The 22,648-nt window shown below is 37.1% G+C and overlaps 1 protein-coding gene across 6 annotated transcripts in view; it reads right to left on the bottom strand.

The window, feature by feature from the left end:
* Positions 1–22,648, bottom strand: part of akap13 (A-kinase anchoring protein 13) — a 335,986-nt gene that overhangs the window by 14,339 nt on the left and 298,999 nt on the right. For 5 of the 6 annotated variants that reach the window (XM_051920829.1, XM_051920831.1, XM_051920834.1 and 2 more), the window contains 9 exons: positions 20,296–20,362; positions 19,416–19,560; positions 12,044–12,150; positions 9,924–10,067; positions 5,980–6,242; positions 5,433–5,558; positions 4,834–4,951; positions 1,558–1,806; positions 1,304–1,380 (listed from right to left, as the gene is read on the bottom strand). In XM_051920829.1, coding sequence (XP_051776789.1) covers positions 1,304–1,380; positions 1,558–1,806; positions 4,834–4,951; positions 5,433–5,558; positions 5,980–6,242; positions 9,924–10,067; positions 12,044–12,150; positions 19,416–19,560; positions 20,296–20,362 — 1,296 coding nt within the window. The remainder of the gene's footprint in view (positions 1–1,303; positions 1,381–1,557; positions 1,807–4,833; positions 4,952–5,432; positions 5,559–5,979; positions 6,243–9,923; positions 10,068–12,043; positions 12,151–19,415; positions 19,561–20,295; positions 20,363–22,648) is intronic. The other variant, XM_051920830.1, reaches the window with a different exon arrangement.

Here is a 22,648-nt window from a genome sequence, read left to right as displayed (position 1 = left end):
ATTTTAAACTCCATCATTAAGAGACTGTTATTCATATTGTGATTCTGAAGACTAAAGAGCATCATAAAGAAGGTAGAAATAAAAAGTAGACACACACAAGTTAGGAAAGAGTGCAAAACAACAATCCAAGTATTTGGATGTCGCTGTGGGCACTTATTGGTTCCATTGGAAGCTGTGAGAGCCTAGTTAAAAAATATTCCACAAAACTCTTTTACTACAAAAAGCACTGAATAAGTGGCACTAGCCAACTGTATTAAAGACTCTCAAGTAATACCGGCCTGAATGTGTGAAGATGTTATCATTTTAAATAGAACCAAGGTGAAAACAAATTAAGAGCTTGGCAGAACATCTGTGAGAGAACCAGTTGTGAGATTGAGGCCAGATTAGACCAAAATAGAGCATTTTTAACCAATGTTCAGAGATTTATAGCACAGAGCGATAAAAAAGTTAATGCCCAACGATGGCCCAATCAAAACACTGATCTCAATCCCATCACTAAGAGTCTGTGACACTACCTGAAAGTTGTGGGGCACAAGCATCACCAGACTAACCTGAACAACCTGCAGCAAATTATCCTGGAAGATCTGGGCCAAAATTTTCCTGGACGCTGGCACGGTACAAACTTAACTCCGAGAACTTACAGCCGCTAGGACGGCACAGGATTGCTCACTCTACAAATTGTTCAAAGTGTGGGGACAGAATACTTCTGAAAACAGACCCTTTTTGGTTTTTTGAAAAACATTACAACAATGTTTTGCAATTTATTGGATTACATAAAACAAACGTGTTACGTTGGATGATTAAGTGACTGAATACTTTTGAAAGGCACTACATTTCAGCAGGGTTTTCTGAGTAGACCCGTTCTATTTCTGCTAGCCAACCATTAACCGTTACTACTTATTCTTAACCAGCTACTGGTTTGTTGGCTTGCTGTTCCTTTCATTATTGTTTGTCGGTTGGAAACAATCAAGTTTTCTAAATCTTGACAACAAAATCATTTAAATACACAAAAGTCATAGGATCTATTAGCAGCATCAAGTGAAGCAGATGCCTGCAGCCACTTCACCCCTCTGGATCCAAATGTGACTGACACCTGTGATGCAGACTAAGGGTATGGACTATCATCCTCCCTCGGAACTCCTGTCTGAAGACAAGCACGCCCCACGATGAACATTAATGCAGAGACCACTATAAAACCCTGACTGAACTGAGCATTTACTTATTACTGATTTACTTAGAATCAACACCCAAGAGTAATCAATTCATTCTACATTTGTTTGACACACATACTGCAGGTACTTACAAGAGATGCAAACACGTATTTCTGGTCTTTTTCTTGAAGAAAGACAAAAACATCTGTGAACAGGAGCGCTAAGACATCTGAAAGATGAAAAACCATTTGGAGTCGCAGTCAGTTATTTGAAGTGTGTGCAATTAAATGGAGACACATCAGCTGAGCACATTTACTAACTAAAAAAGCAAACATTTTTAACTATACAATTGGAAAACTGCTAAAAGAAACTAGGACGATTCCAGGAAGTTTTTATTCAGCCATACCTTTCATTCTTCCTGTCAAGCTCTTCAGCTGGAGCTGCCCATCATGTAAAAGTTTCTTACGTCTGAGATCTTCTCTAGCAAACATTTGACCACTCTTCATTCTCATGATGGACTTGTTTTCAGTACGATTGTAAATCTCCAGAAGTCTCTTTTTCTTTTCATATTCATTTACTTTGCTGTCCACCGCTGCAATAACATCTTTTACTAAAATGAGTGCCTGTGTGAGGTCTTTGTGATCTTCCTCATTCTCTGCAAAGTCACAAAAAAGGTCTTTTACTTTAAAAATCTAAGGGCGAGTTCAACAGATATTTCAGAATTTAAGGCAAAGGAAACAGACACTTTGAACCTATAACAGTGCCCAGGGTTGATTTATTATTATTATTATTAGCAAGGTATAAAATTGAGTTAATATTACACTACACCAAATAGAAGTAAATGAAATAAGTAGCTCCTTAAGGGAGTTTAGTTAACAAATAGCAGGTTTCATTTCTCACTGATCTGATTTGCACAAAGACATGAATGGTGAGGACGCACCCATAAAAATCACTTTTTTGTTTTCCAAGTAACAGCTGGATTGGTCCCCACAGAGTAAATCTGCCTCCAAGTCTGTCTGAAGGTGGTATGCTTATTTTCAGAGATGTACAGCTTTATATTTTGCCACCTTGTGACATTTATCCTTGTACTTTTTTCAACGGTTCTCCAAGTCAGCCCTTTGGGGACCCCCTGAGGCTACAGGGTTTTGTTCCAACCAATTTCCATTCACTAATTACACAGGTTTTTATTTTCCAGTCCAGTTACCATTAAAATGTACCAAAAATGTATTATGTTACAAGTGGATAGATAATTTAGTGTTTTGTTTTTTGTTTTAGATTTTCATCATCTTCATTTCTGCTTTTGCAGGTGCTCTGGTTATTTAATCCATTATTTACTAATGAGTGCCATAGTTAGTCTGACACTGAAGTGGCTGCAGTGTTTCAGTTTTAATTGTCTTTTGCTTGGATGTCTGCTGCTATTGCTGTTAACTGTCAATATTAGGATTCAAGCAGGGGAGCAAATTATACAGAAAAAGGCAAATAAATGGAAAACAACAAAACAGTAGACAGTTAAGAATTATAGTAAACATAGAACTATTTGTAAATCTATCTATATCTACATCTATATATATCTATATATATCTATCTATATATATATATATATATATAATACCAATAACTCATCACAAAATCTCCCGAACCATGAGGACTTGGACTTGAAATTTGGAATGTAGGTTACCCTTGGCCCATAGGTGCTCGCTAAGAAACGGCTTTAAAGATTTCGTAGTCCAAGAGCTAAGAAACAGTTTTAAAACTGTTGTGGTCCAAGCGCGTTCTGTCAGTAAGTCTGTCTGCTTTTCAAGAGAGAATTACTTAACGGATTTAGATCTGGTTGTTTTCTATAATTTGATTTAACTTTCCAGCTGATTTTGTGACTTCTCTCATCGTGCTAAGTACCATAGTTCGCTTGCGGTACCGATGTATTTATATTTATGCAAAATCCAAGAAAGTGGCTGTGGGCCCTTCCTCATTCACTCGCCAGCCTCTGTTCGAGTTGGTCTATGTCTCGCCATTTGTTGGAGTGCACCTTGCCTCCACTTAGCTAGTGATACCTGTTTGCTCAACAGACATTATCATCTACAGATTGTTAAGGAGTAACGTTTGACGTTTTTGAGAGAGAGAGAGATCAGAGCTCCATGTATTTTAGAGGGTAGCTGCTGATTGCCAGAGATATCACAGCCATGTGCTTTTCTCCCCAGGCGGGGAGTGTTCTCCCGTCACATCTGAACACAGATATAGTGCCAATGTCTAATGATTTTTAAAGTTTGTCCTGTTTCATTACTATGTGGGTGCAGCCACGGGGTACAGCTAGTGTCTTATAAAAGTAAAAATCACACTTCTGCATTTTGAAGAGCAGCTGATTAAATGACATCCATTACAGGTAACTTGATTCACTGATTAGGGAAAAAAAAAAACCTGGAGCATCATGGGATTCCCAAGACTGAGATTAAGCACAGCTGTTTTATGTCATTTGTTTAAGTGTATTAAGATACTGCAATTTGATCTGACAGTTCAGTTGTGCAAATGCACTGTTTTAACAAATCTTCCTTTTAGAACACAAGTTGCTACATCTGCTGAAATGCAGGCTTTTTCAGCATGATTTGTTATATTTCAGGTATATTTCAATAAATAAAGGCTCCATGATATGTCTCACTATCTATAATCACTCATCTGTCTTCTGTTATTTTGGGGTCAAAACAAACTGAAGCTAATAACCCCCAGCAACCCTGCACAGTCCCCAACACCCTATTATTCTTGACTTGACAAATATATTTTGATGACAGAGGCTTAGATTGTGAATTTTTTCAGGGTTATGTATGCATTTTGTTTGTCAGCCAGCGGTAACAAGAGGAAATCAGTAAAGAGACCCAAAACCACATGTTTAGACCACATCTGTCTATTTGAGGTACACACAGGCAGCATGGACACATCTCTCCTGTGTTTTAAAAATTGGTGGTAGTAATGAACAGTTGGTTTCACAGAAGCAAAAATATACTGTAAATGGATTAAATGTTAAGAATCAGTCTGTTATTTAAAGCACATCATTTGGCATCAACAGACTTTACAAAGCTTTACACTTTTTGCTGTATTATTGTCAGTGTAAGTGTTAACCTTATATTTATAGACAGAAACAGAACACATATTCTTCTTGGCGTTTCTCTTGATTGGCCTGATGAGGAGTATCTGGGTATCACTGAGAATATTGGTAGAGATAGGATGACTTGATCTGTCTAACTTGGCAATTTGTTAGCACAGCCCTCTCCAGGACGAGAGTGACTGAACATAAATAATAAAATAACTAAAAATGAACAAATGTAACATTACACTGTTTTAATACAGGGTCCCCTAAAACATAAAACATACATTACAAGATACTTTCCTAGGGCTGTACATTAGATTCCAGTCATTAGCAACAGTTCATGGAACCAGGTGATGTGGTTCATGTATATGAGACATCAAAGACTATTCAGAACAGTCTCTGTCCAAATCTGAATTGGTATGGTCTTCGGTATACATCAACACTTGGAACATTCCAATATTCAAATAAAAATTGCATCAATTTTGACTTTATATGTAATCACTTTGAGTCAAATATCAAGGATAGCTGTTCACCCACCTGACAATGCAGTTTATGTAACGTGAAATGTGGAAAGACCAATCTGAAGAAGTTTAAGGGCATTACCTTTGGTGTACTGAAGTATTCGTTGCAGAATTACAGGGTATTTTGTTATTCTCTGGGTTACTAATAATATACATTCAGGAATACCCAGCCTCCGGACTACAGCACTGCTCATTTTTTTCTGAAATTCAAGAAAAAAAGCCAACATACACATAAAACAGACAGCTAAAGCTGTTAATTAAAAGGCAGTACAAGTACACTTAATACCATCTCATGCTTTAAATTAAAAGTATTTTATAGGATATCATTTTTTGCCATTTATAGCACTAAACTAAATAAACAGAAAGCTTGTTCTTTTATGATAACAATTTTTTTTTTTAAAATCCACTCTAAGACAGGTCAAACAAACTACTAAAATAATCATTAATGAGTTGCTTGAGTGACACCTAAAATATAAAACTTAAAAGTATTAACAAAAAGTTTTGAAAATGCTTTGAAGATATAAATTTTCTGATCCTTGACTCAATGACAAAGATCCATTTTTATTATACTAAAAATTGAAAAGATACTAAAAAAGTGTGATGTTAAAGCATTTGCAAAGATATTAGGGTTCATCCTTCAGTCCTTCCCATACAAAAACATATTTTCAATAAATGACTTGCCTGAATGAACGTCTGAAAGGCCTTCTCTTTGGCATTTAGTTCTTTGTAGTAATTCACTGCTTCATTGTGACGGCCACAGAATTTACCATATATCTTCTTCATGCGCTCTGATTTTGCTTCTGAAAACTAATGGGAAAATACAGCATAGAAAACGTAAGATAAATAAAAATTAAAGCTATATTATTATGAGGTTTTTTTTTTTTCAATCTCACATAAAACAAATTAAAAATTAGGCTTACTTAGACAGAAACATAACTTTATAAGATGTGTTGATTTTCTGAAAAGTAAATTTGTAATTTTTTAAGAAGAGAGACCCACAAGTATAGCACATTTCAGTTACTTAAAATGAGAAATACACAATGTTTGAAGTGCACAGTGGAGCAACTGTAAGATGCAGAACAACCAGTAATAAAACAAAAGGAGCACAGATTCTGAATGAAGCTGTATATGTTTCACCATGAAAAGGGGTGGGCAACTTAAGTTACTTTGAAACAAAATTTTCACATTTCAAGCAGTGCACAATCAAAACAGAAGGCTATTTTCTCACCTGATCAACAAGTATGTCACCGATTCTGTAAATGACAAATCCTCCTTCTTTCACTTCATTCTTCATCTGCTTTTGCGCCTCACGTTTTCTTTCTAGAATGCAGCTGAAAAACTGAGTATGGATTTCTAAGAGATCCTCTAACACGGGGAACATCTTCTCCACCGTCCGAGAGTCTAAAAGTGCCTCTTTCAGTAATCCCTTGCTGTAAACGTCCGACATTATTTTCAGTGTTCGCACATGATGCATTTCAGTCTGAATAAGTTCTGAAAGAAATTAATTGGCAAGGGACAAACATTCACTCAAACTAAAGTAAGTTCCTTCTGCATCTAACACAATAATAAGTAACTTTGACTTTTACCAAGAACACAAGATTAAAGAAACACACACAGCTTGAATCTTACACAACACACTTGTGTTAAAATCAGACACCACTCATAAGAAAAAACTACTTAAACGTTTTACCATGGATTAGAGTACCTGGCTCAAATTGTTACAACATATACATTGCAAAGGCAATAGTTTAACATCAAAACAAAGCACAACAAATAAAAAAGGTCTCCCTTAAATTGCATAGACAGGATGTGTAAACATTTCAAAAAAGTTTCATTTTGCTTGATTGATCCTCGGGTCACTTGCCCTCTGTGGCTCAGGTCAGGTGTGCTCAATTGGCTGCCACTGTGCTCGGTCAGTGTGTTCTGGATGGACCCTTCAATGCTCATCCTTCAGGTTCATAATAGGTTTTCTGTTCCACTGGGCTTTGTTGGGATTTGTGCAGGCTGAGCACATATAGTGACATCCACCCTAAGGAACAGCTCTCAAGTGGTTAGAAAAGGAGGTTTTAAAGGTTGCTGCCGATATCAAATACAGTAATCCCTCGCTATATCGCGCTTCACCTTTCGCGGCTTCACTCTTATCGCGGATTTTATATGTAAGCATATTTAAATATATATCACAGATTTTTTGCTGGTTCGCGGATTTCTGAGGACAATGGGTCTTTTAATTTCTGGAACATGCTTCCTCAGTTGGTTTGCCCAGTTGATTTCATACAAGGGACGCTATTGGCAGATGGCTGAGAAGCTACCCAACTTACTTTTCTCTCTCTCTCTTGCGCTGACTTTCTCTGATCCTGACGTAGGGGGATTGAGCAGGGGGGCTGTTTGCACACCTAGACGATACGGACGCTCGTCTAAAAATGCTGAAAGATTATCTTCACGTTGCTACCTTCTGTGCAGCTGCTTCGTGAAGCGACATGCTGCACGGTGCTTCGCATACTTAAAAGCTCAAAGGGCACGTATTGATTTTTGATTGTTTTTCTCTCTCTCTCTCTCTGCTCCTGACTAAGGGGGTGTGAGCTGCCGCCTTCAACAGCTTTGTGCTGCGGTGCTTCGCATACTTAAAAGCCAAACAGCCCTATTGATTTGTTTGCTTTCCCTTTCTGACATTCTCTGCTCCTGATGCGCACTCCTTTGAAGAGGAAGATATGTTTGCATTCTTTTAATTGTGAGATGGAACTGTCATCTCTGTCTTGTCATGGAGCACAGTTTAAACTTTTGAAAAAGAGACAAATGTTTGTTTGCATTGTTTGAATAACGTTCCTGTCTCTCTACAACCTCCTGTGTTTCTGTGCAAATCTGTGACTCAAGCATGACAATATAAAAATAACTATATAAACATATGGTTTCTACTTCGCGGATTTTCACCTTTTGCGGGGGGGTCTGGAACTCAACCCCCGCGATGGAGGAGGGATTACTGTAAAGGATATCCCATATTGACAATGACCAGTAAAGATGAGTTGTAATTTGAAGAAAAAAAAAAAAAGAAAAAATGAACATCTGCTGCACATTCTTTTGTGTGGCCTTCATGATAATCATCAGAAAAGTACTCACTTTACGATTTCTGCCTACCACAATCATTTTCATTGCACTAAAGTGAGCACCATGTAGACATACAAAAAATAATGGGAGTGAGAACTAGTATTCAGTTTGGTTTTTATTTTGTGTTTTTTTTTTTTTGTATTTACTGCTACTCAAGGTAAGTATCAACAAGTTAGTTGCTAAAAGTCTGTAACATGAAGTTGTGCAATTTAGTCAAACTTTGGTGTGTCAAATCAACCCACAGCAGGCACACACACACTCTTTTTAGAAATGCCATTGTTCTCATTCAGAAGTCACCAAATGTAAAGGTGTTTTTACTTTTATATTCAAATTTGTGTAAATGGCAACTATTACACATGTGTGGAAAATGTCATACTGATATGGCAAATGTTCAGTATAAAAGGAAAACTTACATACTGCAGGGTAAATATGTCATTTACATAGCAAATATCAATCTTAAATATTAGATATTCAGCTGGCATGGCAAATACCCAGTCCATATCTCAGTATCCTGCCTATATGGCAAAGCTAAAGCTGGAACAGTTACAGTAAAATCAGCCCCAATGTGGTGTCATTCAGAACTCCAGGACTGCTCTTATGTTGATTAAAAAAGCAATTTAAATATCTGTCTACATTTCTAAGCAAATAATGTTCTGAGAGCAGAATACTACTGGATGAAAAAACGGGTGCCAACTAATATGTCTCAAAACTTAAAAGTTTTACATGTTGTGAGACCTTCAGCACGGACACAGACCGACACCGGCAGTTCTAAAAAACGCACACGTTTATTACAATTTGTCCCCAAAGTCCAAATCCTGCACACACACAATGCTGCCAACTCCACAACACCCTTCCTCGGGCCTTTCAAATGTCCGTGGGCTGCCCTTCCTTTCCTCTTGGAGCTTCATCCTACTCCAGCTCCTCGACTGTAGGAAGGTGGCCCCTTTTTTTGTCACCCGGATTTACTCCAGGTGCTTGTTGATGAGTTTCCTGCGGCACTTCCTGGTGTGGCAGAAAGTGCCGCATGAGCACCCGGAAGCACCCCGGGCGTCCCTGGAAGGTCCTTCCTCCACCTTCCCAGGTGTGGCAGAAGTGCAGATCTCCAAGGATCCATGAAGCTCGGGGTGCCCCCTGGCGGCGGCCGCGGGCCCCAGTGGGATTGAGCCTCCTTGCTCTGTCCCCGTGGTCCCCTCTTTATCCAGGGAGGTTGCCCCCTCGTGGTCGGGGGGATGTATAGACTTCCTTCCAGGCGTCCCGGCTGGTCTGCCCTCTAGCCTCCTGCCACAATGTGCAGTTTACATTTTGACTTTCTGACAAACATATTTTTGTCTTTTAGCACTGACTTAACAATTAGACATGACATTTAACATGCAAGATTAAGGTACCATATTTAACATGTGGACCTTATATTTGTATTTTATATAGGACATGTGTGGCACAGAGTTAGCCATTTTGCTATTATGGCATTTGCCAAATAAGCTACAAGACATATTTGACATAGGAGTGCCTTGATATCTTATTTGTGAGACATTTACTATTTAAGCTGGATATTTGACAAATAAGTGGGAATTTTGCATGAGATAGATATTTGCCATTGACACTTAACGTTTGCCATTACATATGTTTGACATTTGCCACTTTGCACAGGAGAAACACCTAACATTTATAAGAAGCAAGTGTTTTTTACATTTGCCATCACACTAAGTTTAATAAGGAAAAATTATTCTACAAATAAAAAAATAGTATCCAACTTTAAAAACAGCATGCCAGTGAATATCCAAAAGGTTTTTTCTCAATGGTTCATAAATTTAAAGCTATCTAGAATCATCATATCTACTGCAAATCATCCCTTCAGCTTCTGTATTCTTTGAAAGCCTACAGTAGACGTCTTACAACTTACTGAGACTTCAGGAACAGTGCCTGGTAAAGCTAATAAAAGAGGAGATGGGGATCTTAAAAGTATTTATATCTAAAGTGGCAAAATGTACTAACAAGATTATTTTTAAACTGTTAATAAATGTATACCAGCCAAAAAAAGAAAAGGAAATGTAAAAGAAAAATTAACCATACCATAAATAACATCCTGTCGTTTAATCACATCTTTTTTGAGTTGTTTAAGCAGCTTTTTATCAACTGTCAAACTCCATGAGTCTGCCTCGAGCTCCTTGGCCTCAACTTCAAATTCCCCCATGAGGTGACAGTCCATCTCAGCTCCTGGTAAGGCAGACCAATTATTGTGTTACTAATTTTTGCATACAACATACAGGTCACAAATAACATGTAGGGTACTGATAAATTTCAGCAGGGAGTGAGTGGCCATACTGGCCTACGTTTTCCTGATGATTTTCACTTAAGCTAGTGTTTATTCTGGTAATGTGTAAATACATTCATAGTAACATCTCAAACTGAATTCTAAGATTTTAACTACAAACATTCCAACTTGTCATTTTGAAAAGAATAAAAAAAAAAGATATTATCCAACAATAATGTTTAAAACCCAGTAGTTTATGTATTACAGAAGGTGTACAGTGCAGCACTAACATTATGAGGATAATGACCATTTTCAAAGGCAAAAAACACTATTTTACTCATGTAACATACATAAATGGTTGATACGTTCTAAACAAAAAAAATAAAATACAAACATACTTAGTTTAAGTATTGTACTGACCCAAAACATAGAAACAGCATGCTTAATTAGACTAAGAGTTAAAAACAGTTTCCTCAAGAGCGAGTGTAGAAAAATGGGAACAATAAGACACCAGAGCAAGGGAGAGGTTGTAGAAGGCTAACTGAGCACTAGAAGCTCACTAGTAAAACAACAGTTGTTGATAAAGGCCCCCTTTATGGGACAGGGAAGCCCTCAATAAATGTCTAGATGAGGTGTAAAGAGGTTCACTGAGATTTGAGTTGCAAGTCAAGTTTAGGCAAGGTCACATCTGGCAATATAGTAGTCTCTGCTCTATGATCCTGTAGTGCATACAATTTGCTTAATACACAGCATTACCATCTAATTTAAAAAAAAAAATAATCGCATGTCTTGTGCTGGGTTTGAAACTTTGAAATGGCCTTCATTGCAACTCTCCAAACACAGAATAATAATAATAAAAAAAAAAAACCCACAATAGTAACTCGTTTTATTCACAAAGTAAGCAAAAAGGGTGGGATGTTTCTGAAGAATAAACAAAACCTGTTTGCCTCCCCGGGCCTTCATATGTGTCTTGAAACCTGTCTACAAGGTTGGCAGTGGCATGAGATAAGCAGTCAGGTATTCATAGAATCACTAAAGACATTCTCTTACATGGTTGCTGTTTCTCTCCCACCAATAAACTTTTCTGAGTGACTGGTGGCCTGACGTGTCTTTAAACAGTCTCCCAAGATCACTTTCAGGATAAGGAGTGGGCCTACATCACTAAACATTCTGCAAGTCTTAAAAGGCATTGTCTCTTAATATGTTTCTTTGCAGCCTTTCCCAAAGAAAAACAGAACATAAATAAAAAATAAATAAAAATTAAACAGTCCAGCTCCTTTCACTTAGGTGGCAGCACATGCTACCAAATAGGCTAAGGGGTATACATCTGTAATGTCTTGGGATACGCTGTATAGCTGCACCCCAATATGAACTCACTCGCTATCCCCACTGTTCTTCTGGGGCCCCTGTGAGACTTGCCAGATTTTCTGTCCCCACTGGTGGCTTACTGCACAAGCACAACAATGTGGTCATCACTGCTGGTGCACATTAGTCTGCCCTTCATTGGGCCACGCAGATATTTATCTCTCTTGTAAATTCTCTTTGCCTGCCTGGCCATTCATCAAAACGAAACACTTCACAACACCTGATGTCAGAATGAGTGGGTTTTGACTTTTTGAAATCTCGATTTGGCAAGATATTTACAGAAAACTTAACTGTACTGGTAAAAAAAAACAAAAAAAAAAAACAAGTTAAATGACAGTGCCTGATGAAGATTGCAAATAAATCCCTGGAGCCAAATTCATGTACTGTATATACTATATTACTTCCAAGATTGAGCTTTTAAAGACTGAAATATTTTGCAGTACAACAAAGTATCCACATATGCAATGCCTTTAGAAATAACCTAAATGGACTAAGAACCTCTGAATCAATGTTAATGTCTTATATAAAATACATTGCAATACTTATACATGTATCTTAACAATTTTGCTGTTACCTTCATCCACGAGAGACTCTGTGGACATGTTAGCTTTATTAGTTTTGTTGAGAGAATCTGTTGACTGTGAAAGGTACCTCTTCAATGGCATGTCCTCAAGTGCCCTGCTGAAGAAAACAAAAGAATTTCAACAACTGGGATCTTCAGGTGTCAGTAATCACAAAACTTAATTTACCTGTTGTCCATTTTTTCTTCTCTGAACTGAGAGCTGGAGCATCACCTCAGAACTCCGCCAACAGAAGCAATGTTGTAGGCCAGACATAGCATTTAATTAGGTGGAGCTATCGTCCTTTAACATATAGTGACAGGCCTACAGACTGCTGCCCACCCTAAGGGTTACAGACCTGATATTCTGCAATCAAGTGACATTTTCTTTATTGGCTTCTCTCTGTATAGCACTCTTCACAGAGTACAGGTTTAGTGGCCATAATGTTAATGGAATCACAGTACTGTGATGCTATATTAACCAGATATAAATCTAGTCTGTTTTACTGTGTTCAATCTAATTTTTCTCATATATAAGGTTTAATCATTTCTTTGCATTATAGCTGGAAATCTATGTAAAACTTTAAGCTTGTACTTTGGTAATTCCATATCATAACATCATACTTTGGACCTCTTCATCACAGATTTTAATGAAACTTGGCGTGCTGATTTTGGTCATATGAGTAACCCATGGAACTGAAATTGCACATGTCTTGGATCAATATTAAGGGAGTTGGAAAAGAGCTTTAAAACAATACGGAACCATTTCTGTGCAACTTATATTTAGGGAGATATAGCCAGTCAAAGTCATACCTCAAATAAGTTCAAACTTTGTTATCTTAAATTTCCTGTAATATTGATCTCAGACGTGCAATTTCACATGACCAAATCAGCATGCCAAGCGTTGCTAAATCAGTAAAGCTCAGGTCATGTACAGCAGAATTTATGGCTTAGAATTCTGGTTTCTGTGATTCTAGCTGTACAGGTAATACTTCACCCTAGAGCCTGACACCGAGACTAAACTGGCCACTCTTTAAACTAACAGAGCGTGTAACTTGATGCTACTTTTCAGCAGTAACTAAACTCATCTTTAGTGGACTTCTTATTTGCTGGCTAGCACAAAAATAAATAAATTACTTTTTTTCAAGAAAAATGTAATCCGCTCTAACTGGGAAAACCGTAAGGTAGTGCTGGGCAGTATACTGGTTCATACCGAAAACCGTTTTTTATGATATGGATTTTTCTTATACCGCAACACCGGTTTAAATTGCCTAAACGACGTTCGGAACGTGGCGCAGCGGGAAACTGTTCAAGTGGGGACCTTTTTCACCGCTACACCGCTAAACACAGATTTGTTGCACTAGGGCTCTTTTTCACTGCTACACCACCAAATAGTGGGCAGTAGCATAGGAATACCGTGCGGTGAAAATGGACAGAGAGCCGAAAAAAAACAGTCATGTCTGTCGCCTGGAGATGCTTTAGTTTTAAAAGGTCAGATGTGTAAATACTGTTTCTATACTACTGGATAATACTGCAAGCCAAGTTGTACTTGTTTTTGTACTTGCTAGTGTATGTTTTGCTTGTATTGATCCTGCGATGTGGTGGCGACTCATTCAGAGATGGGCGCAACTCTGAATGGATGGCATAATTAAACATGTATAACGAAGATATTTTTAAAGTTCTGAACACTCCGTCGGCTAAGTTAATAACTAGTTTTAATTTCACAAAGACGTTTATCTGTGTGGTGATTGCTGCAGGCGCCTGCTCTTAGTGCGGAGGAAGTCAGTTTAAGAAGTGCAGTGATTAACGACTGGGTCGGGGAACACTTAACACAAAGTATTTGATGTGCTGCATTAACTTGTGACGGGGTTTGAGAAAATCTAGTAAATTAAACATTGATGTTAGGATGAAGTTTATTTTATAATTAAAGTAGAATGTTGTAAACTAAACTATGACAATAAAGTGGAAATGTCGACTTTAATCTTGACATAGTCAACATGTCGAATTTATTCTCGACATATAGTTTGTTTTTTTTCTTCCGTGTCCATATTTTTTTTTCTTCACAGTGGCCCTAATGCACTTCCATAGGGCTATACCACAAACAGCATTATAAATGCAAGTTGCAATTTTTATTATTTATGTATATAGCTTAGCTTGAAGCAAGGTCCATATTAATGCAGTTTGCCTAAATGATGGTACAGTTGGTAAGATGTCATCACCAAGTTGCACTTGTTTTATTTTATTTTAATTTGGTGAATACTGTGTAATGCACCTGGGCTTGAAGCCTTGAAGTAATACTACTATTATTTATTTTATTGTTATTATTTATTAGTTTAAATATTATGCAGTTTAATGATGGTAAAATTGAAGAGGTGAGTTCCAAAACCTGCTAAGTACATTTTTTGCCGAACTTTAGGTGAAGCATGGTTGTGACTCATCAAAGGGTGGGCTATGTGCTTGGTATTGAAGTGGGCTTCAAAACCTGCTAAGTACCAAAATATAGTGCTAAAATTTTTGATGTGAGTTCCAAAACCTGTTAAATACGTAACCAGCTTAGTTCCAAAAGCTGCTAAGTACACCAGCCAATCATCTCGGCGCATTCATCGTGTGACAAAAAAATGGCGGACATAAATATGGAGTTTGTTGAGCCAATTTCTAAATCAAAAAATCCCAGGAAACGAAGCAGACATCCTGAGAATTGGAAAAGAAACGTAGAAAAGAAGAAACAATATAGCGGCACTGAAAAGACGCCAAAGATTTCTTGCAATCATGCAGGTGTTGGTAGGCATCGTGGAACGAGATCCGACATTGGCCAGCTCACTCCGGCCGATGTTGAAAAGTTTCACAACGACTTTTACAAAAATCAAGGGAAGTGGAGCCAAGATGCTTTTATTCTGGTCCAGATGTGCATTACAAAGCCAAAGGCTCCACGAAAGAAAAAGCCAGCAAAGTGAGTGACCACTGTTGAATACTATGCAAGATATTTCAAAACATATTCTTAATAATTTTGAATATTAGTAAACTACGAATATGCGGATGCTTTTATGGGTATAATGAGTCGGCTAAGCTGAGGTGATTTTATATAACTACCACTAGCTAGCCGTTGTCCGAACCTCTAGATATCGGGTTTAGGGTTAGAGATTAGGATTAGGGTTGGCTAGTGATAGTTATGCATTATTTGATTTGCTCAGCTTCGCTGGGGAGCTGATCACCTGAGCTGATCATCTAGGCTGATTCATTGTAGTCACAATTTATTGGAGTTTGGATAAGGGTTCTGATTCTCCACACCTCTCCACGGTTGCATGTTAGCCAAACCCTAAAATGTTTGGACGATGATTCATATTATTTGCATCGGTGCATCGGGAATTCATGACTTTTAGCATTACTTTTTAGCTAAATAGTTTAGAGACTAAAAGCTCTGTATTTCATTTGTTATATAATAAAAATATTTCAAGATCCAGAGCACTTTGCATGAAAGTTTCTACTTATAGGGTTATGGAATAGCATTGATTTAGCGTCAAAACCTAAGTACGTTTTTTTCCTATTTTTTACAAAAATGTAAAATATTCGGATTTCTGAGATGTCAAGCAATTGACCTTCAGTAATGTAAAAACCAACATTCTGCAAAAAGAATTTTAAAAATATCATTTCAAATACTTAAAAATTATTTTTCTCCTTTTCACAAAAAGTTGTTTCCTGTAATTAGCTGATTTTGCAACTCAGCTCTTCAATTGTTTAAAAAGTCACTTTAACGTGTCAGTGGACAGAGATTGTTAACATTAACAGAAAGTGTAGTTGGTTTACAAAAAATATTTACTATTTATTACTTTTCTAAGACGTGTTCAGTGCAATCCAACTTTTGACAAACACCTCTGGATATTTTACTAAGTCTAAATGCCTCTTTGGATGGTTGAAAATATGTTGTCAAAATCATAGTTTAAGCTTTTGCAAAATTTGTTCAATTAAAAGGTTCTATATTTTGACTGCATCTGTCATGCAATATGATTCCTTCTCTTTAGTGCCACCCCCTTGAAAACTATCACTTTATGGGGCCATGCAAACCTGGATTAATACTTGTGTGCACATTAAAATGTCTTTTTGTACGATGTACAATTCTCATAACAGTCTAATAGGTTATTCTTAGCCAGTCTACTGCAGTAATTGCAGTGGAAAATGTGGTTAACATCCACTCATGCATGGGGAAAAAAATACCGTCTAATACCGTGAAACCGGCAGAATTTAGAAAAATACTGTGATATAGAATTTTGGTCATACCGCCCACCTCTACCGTAAGGCATATACAGTCACTCAGTTTGCAGATGTGTGATCTTAAACTACAGACATATCTTTTTTTTTTTTTTTTTGCATTTACTGTTACCCAAAACATTCTCAAAGGACATCTTAAAATTACCTTGTTTTTTTAAACTCAGTTACAGAATTATAGAAATCACAATTAGAACTTGCATTAAAATTACATATTTCATTGAGATGGTAAATAATTTACAAAAAAGCATAAAATAAGAATGCATTGCACACTTCAAAATGTAATTTGTCGAAAATCTATTCGTCTAGAATTAAACCTATTTGTGGTAAATTAGTAGTTTAATGTATTGCAACTATTACCTACATTATAATTTTACAGACCTCTTGGGCCATATCAATAATTCATAGCAAGCTTTCATTCCTGTGGATAACAGATCCATCAGGCAGTTTGTATGGATCACTAGAATACTCACATAAACGACTTTTTAAAATAACCCCAGTTCATCTAACACAATCTCAACCTAATGCATTAGCTCTTAATTATTATTCAGGATAGCCGTAAGCAAAAACAATTATGCATAAATGAACAATTTAATTACATTTGATTTGATTGCACCATTCCTAATAAATGTGCAAGTTAAAACCTGAACAGTGATACATTCAGGTAACAACAGTACAGTACATCAAAATCCATCAATATTTCCAGAATGTTATACCTTATCTGTGGGAACAAAATATGTGATCTTTAAGACTACTACTGCTTTTATTTAAAAACACAAAATAAGCTTTAAAGAATGTTTTTATATCTCCTACTCTAAATACTATTCCTAATAATAAGAAAATAGAAATAATTATCACAATAAAAAGATCATGGGTTCAAGTCCTGCATGGAGTGCATAGTGTTATAAGTAGTATTATTATTATATGACCAAAATATTTTATTTCAAAAGGTAAACAAATGTTATTGCTAATACTGTACACTATTTTGTTTTTATGCACTTTGTGATGTTCCTAGGTCAGATATGACCAAAATGTGTTTTTTTTTTTTATTTCAAAAGTGGAAAAAAAAAGTATTGCTACTACCTCAGATTCTGCTCAGTTATAGCTTTTTTTTATTGTTTTATGCGCTTTTTGATGTGACTGTGTCAGATGTGACCAAAATGTAAAAGGGAAACAATGAATGAACATTATTTGCCTTTTAATACATTCATTTGTGTAGGTTTAAAATTTGTCATACCTGCTGCTTACCTGCCACTGAAAATGTTTGGCAGAGCTAAATTTCATGATTTGATAATCTGGCCCAACTAATTTTGTAAAGGAATAACCCTGCTCTAGAAGTTTGTGTTCTCCAGCATCCCAACTGCTAGAGCTTTCCCTTCCCTCTCCTCCTAGGCCATCTGATAATAGCATCAGACTCTTGACTTTTGCCATTATAAAAATTAGGGACCTAAAATGTGCTATTTAAATAAATGTTGTTGTTGTGACAGTATGTTTCAGAAGTGTTCAGTGCCTTGACCAATATTCACAGTTTACTCAATACCAAAGCCTACAGTGAAATGTTAGTTTTAGTGAAAATTTTGTTTTAAAGCCATACAAGTCAAAATTAGTTTTTATTCATGTGGCATTATTTTATGGGAAAAAAAATCTAAGTGGTGGGTGAGGAAGAGAATATATTTTTTTGCCCGAGTGTTCCATTCTTACACTTGACCATTTTTAGAGACAGCCTTTCAAGCAATTATAGCGTTCAGTCTTTTTTGGGGTAAGCTTTGCACACTGTTCAGGAAAATTCACTTTAAGGTAATAGCACAGATTTTAAAATGGATTAAAGTTCGGGTTTAACGGGGTTATTGTAGATAATGAATTATTTTGTCCTTAGATCACTCCAAGGTTAACTTGGCCTTGTAGCCTGTAGGTACAGTATGGTGTTTCAGAAGTTATGGGCAGTTTTTTTTCATCTGTATGAATCTCTATGCCAATCTCATCTGACCACAAAATGCTTTCCCACATCACATCTGTATTATTCTCATGCTTTTTGGCAAGATGTAGATGTGCTTTCAAAAGTTTACTTCTGAGTGATGACTTCTTTTGTGCCACCCTCCTATATGGGGTAGTTAGTGTTCTATAGACCTATTGGAATTGTTAAGTGATGCACATTTACTCCTGAACTCTGTAGCTCCTTTAAATTCATTACTGTTTGGAATTGTGGAGATATCTTTATTTATCTGCACAGAGAGTTTTGAAGGACAACATTTTCTAGGCAGTGTCTCAGTGGTTTGACATATTAGCTTCCATTCCCTTAAACCAAGCCAACATTGCTCACTGAGGCATACAAACACCTGGATGTAGTTTTTTACATTTTCCTAATGTATGCATTCACATTCCTTATCTCACACTTCTTTAGTGTTAAGGGATCTTAATTGTGGGGTATCAACTGATGCAAGGTGAGCCCACCCTAGATGCAGCGCACTCATGCACATACACACTCTAATATCACGCTGGGCCAGCTTAGAAGTCACATAGAAATTCTACCCAGGACTCTAGAGTTATGAGGTGACTCAACAATCTGCCACTGTGGATCAGTCTTGGTGATTAAATTATACCTCCACCAGTACCATCAGGTGTAGAATCACTGTCAATATAAACACACCAGAAAACCTGTCTGCCCTGTTTACCTGCTCTAAGCCTGTGAAGCAATGCTGACCTTTTGACAATGGCTATTTTTAGGTTAACAGTATATTCCTCATCTTATGGAACTTTCTACTGAGATCTGTTTGCGAGGCTGTATTCACTGTACCATTTAAATAAAAAACGAAGAAGTCCCTCTTCACTTTGGTTCTTATGACCTACTTACTATGTGAAATGAACTCTACTAGGTTTGAGTGGTCCACTGTAACACAGCTATGAGATGCCCTAAATGATGGACTTTCTAGAGTAAAATGTTCAGATAGGTCTTACCATATTCCTCCTCATTATTGCATGGAATTGCACCACTAATTTATGATTTTCAACACATCAAGTATTATTATTCCAAAGCAATGGTACTAACAACTTCATAAAACTGGGAAAACATTTTTTTTTTAGTCTGAGGCAATGACAGAATAATTTATACATATATTACACTTACGCTGTTATGTTGCTAATGGACACACTCTTAGAAAGATTGCTAGTGGTGAAAGGCATGATCCCTGTGGCTCTCCTGCAACTGGAAATTCTCTGCTGCTCTTCGGGAATCAAAATGGCTGACCTTGGACGCTCTCTGGGGAGAGTAGCTAAATAATCAAGTAAAGATAAATAAACAAAACAAGTGAATAAAACAGGAATAAGCATTAAAATAAATTTTAAAAATACTGCAACGTCCTAACACAAGACAGATGGAAAAGGCTGTTTACAATAAATTAGCATGTCTAAAATCATGGAGATAATTTGACAGGCAACTATACATTTTTTCAGTGTGACTGTGACTGTATGTAACTCAGGAGATTCTGCATCACATTTAGGTGGGCTTCTCACTTGTAACTGAAATTAGCTACGGAAAATAGGTTTGTGGTCGGCATAGTGGTAGCGGTGCTGCCGCACAGTAAGGAGACCCGAGTCCTCCCTGCTTGGAGTTTACATGTTCTCCACGTGTCTGCGTGGGTTTCCTCTGGGTGCTCCGGATTCCTCTCACAGTCCAAAGACATGCAGGTTAGGTGGTTTGGCAATTCTAAATTGGCCCTAGTGTGTGCTTGGTGTGTTTGTGTGTGTTGGCTGGGATTGGCTCCAGCAGACCCCCCGTGACCCTGTTTTCGGATTCAGCGGGTTGGAGAATGGATGGATGGAAAATAGGTTTGCTGATAAAACTGAAAAACTTACAGATTTTAGATAATAAAAAGGGCTAAGAGCTACAGTATTAATCACATTAATATGCAAAATCTAAAATTAGTACATCTATAAATCATCATAATACAATGTATGATATTGACCTACACCGATAAATGTATTATTTTCTAACTCTTGATACTTACATCTGGTTCTCATTGTCACTTCAGGCATGGAGGATGAATCAGGTACTATGAATTGTTGCTTCTGTTGCTAAAAATATAAAACATAACCGATTATAAAGATATATATTTTTTCACCTAAAATATGCACTTCAATGGTGTAACACAGGAACACAACTTTTTCCATTGATCATCTGAAGAACTGAACCTTGGTGTTGTCTTTGTACGTGTGCTTTGACTCGAGTCAAATATTTTCTTCAGCTTACCCTTAACACTAGAATTACCAGAGTCTATGAAAAAACTCGTAGATCTGGCCCACCTTAAAACCGTTCTCACCTCTCCGCCACCGTCTTTTGTCTTCTAAATGTGCCGATTAAGATGAGCAGCAAGCAGCCAGCTATCCCATTCCCCACCATCGCAGAACGTTCACTAAGTTCTCCCAGCTCATGCCTTGTTTGATTATCTGGGAGTGACTGAACTGCTGGAGTTTTAGAGTGGAAATAATAGATCGTTATTTGGAACACATGCATTTCATGTGTGTTCTGTTTCTACAGTAATCTGTGTAAACACACTGTTAAAACAGATACTTTTTCATATTTTAGTAATAAATAGTAATGTCCATTTGAGGTTAAAAAGAAAAAAAAAAAATAACACTTTCTCCCCAGTGGGGAATCGAACTCGGGTCTCCGAGGCACAGCAAGCCTGCTGCGCTCTGAGACAGCAAATCTTGGCGCTACGCCACAGAAACTGTTGTATTGTTCTTGAACCTTTTGTGAAAGTGTTTATTTGATCTTTGGAAATCAGGCTTCACATGTTCTATAGTTTATGCCTACATTTTCTAACATTTATTACTAAAATATGAAAAAGTTTCTGTTTTAACAATGTGTTTACACAGATTACTGTAGAAACGGAAACACACATGAAATGCATGTGTTCCAATCTAAAACTCCAGCAGTTCAGTCACTCCCAGATAATCAAACAAGGCATGAGCTGGGAGAACTTAGTGAACGTTCTGCGACGGTGGGGAATGGGATAGCCGGATGCTTGCTGCTCATCTTAATCGGCATATTTAGAAGACAAAAGATGCTGGCGGAGAGGTGAGTACGGATTTAAGGTGGGCCGGATCTACGAGTTTTTTCATAGACTCTGGTAATTCTAGTGTTAATGAATGTAATTTCAGATCTTTTACACTACCAAGGTTGAATTTAATTACAGATTGTTGCAAGTTAGCAATGATTTGAGAAATTTTGAAAACTGTAGGGGTGGACAAACTGTAAATGCATATAACAGTCTTCAGGACTACCACCTTTGCAAACCTAGCAGTGTAGGTTTACATTCTGGTAGCACAGCTTTAAATGCAGTATGGGCAGTTACCTGGAACTTTTTATGGCAACATTTAGTGCACATGAATGCACGGCATTCTACCACAATGTAAACACAATGGACAGATAATGGAAGAGAATATTTTAGCAAACAGATGAGTTTTAGAGGATTGTGCCATGTTGATGTGTGGTCTTTTTCCAATATACACAAATATTTTATCAGAAAGGAACAGAAATACTGCATTAACATTGCATTCTTACATTTTGTTTTCAGACTTAATTTAGGCCCCACCAATTAGTTTCTATGTTAGAAACATCATCTGTTTGATATTCAGGGTTATTCTGAAATGCAATACAGTATCATAGTGTCAACACCTTTAGTTGACCAGAGCCAGTGATCTGTGTAAACAGACACCTTCAAATTTTCATGTTTGGACAATTAAGAGAAAACATGGGGTTTAGGCCTGAGAAAGCATCTTCACACTTTGCCATTTTTGTGCTACGAGCAGGGAGCTACTTCCCCTATAGCCATTAGGAGCCCAGGGTACATATTGGTAGTGATGAGGGTCTTATTTTTTTATATGATTCCTCTTATGCCTTTTCTGTAACTGTGTAAGGCAAGATCTGTTTGTAATAGTGCACCACCCTCTGATTTTAAGAGATTAATGTCCATTTCCTAAGGCTGAACACTTAAAAACTTGTGATGGGAGATTTGTTGGAATATTCAAGCCATCACAAGATCAACAAGCTGCTTAATATTTTAGGTCATTTTCTCAGCTGTAGGAAGCACCGTTAGTTAAAAGAGTTACCTGCTGTATCGGCGCATCATTTTTGTTCCCAAGTTGTACATTTCATTAAATAACTCAGCATTTGGTAGATATTGCAGGTTTGCAAGCACAGTAAATAGATTAACGTTGCTGTGCTTTCTCACCATTTCACTCTTAAAATGAGTTTTTCCTGAAAACAAAGGACCGCTGCTAGATGTGGTTTGTGGATGCTCTCCACATACAGCACTATATATTCTGTAACTTGGCTGCAATGCTGTCTTCCTCCCT

This window comes from Erpetoichthys calabaricus, chromosome 17 (genome assembly GCF_900747795.2).
Source record: "Erpetoichthys calabaricus chromosome 17, fErpCal1.3, whole genome shotgun sequence".
NCBI lineage: Eukaryota > Metazoa > Chordata > Cladistia > Polypteriformes > Polypteridae > Erpetoichthys > Erpetoichthys calabaricus.
Note: the sequence above shows the minus strand (reverse complement) of the source record. Positions and strands in the feature narration are given on the sequence as shown.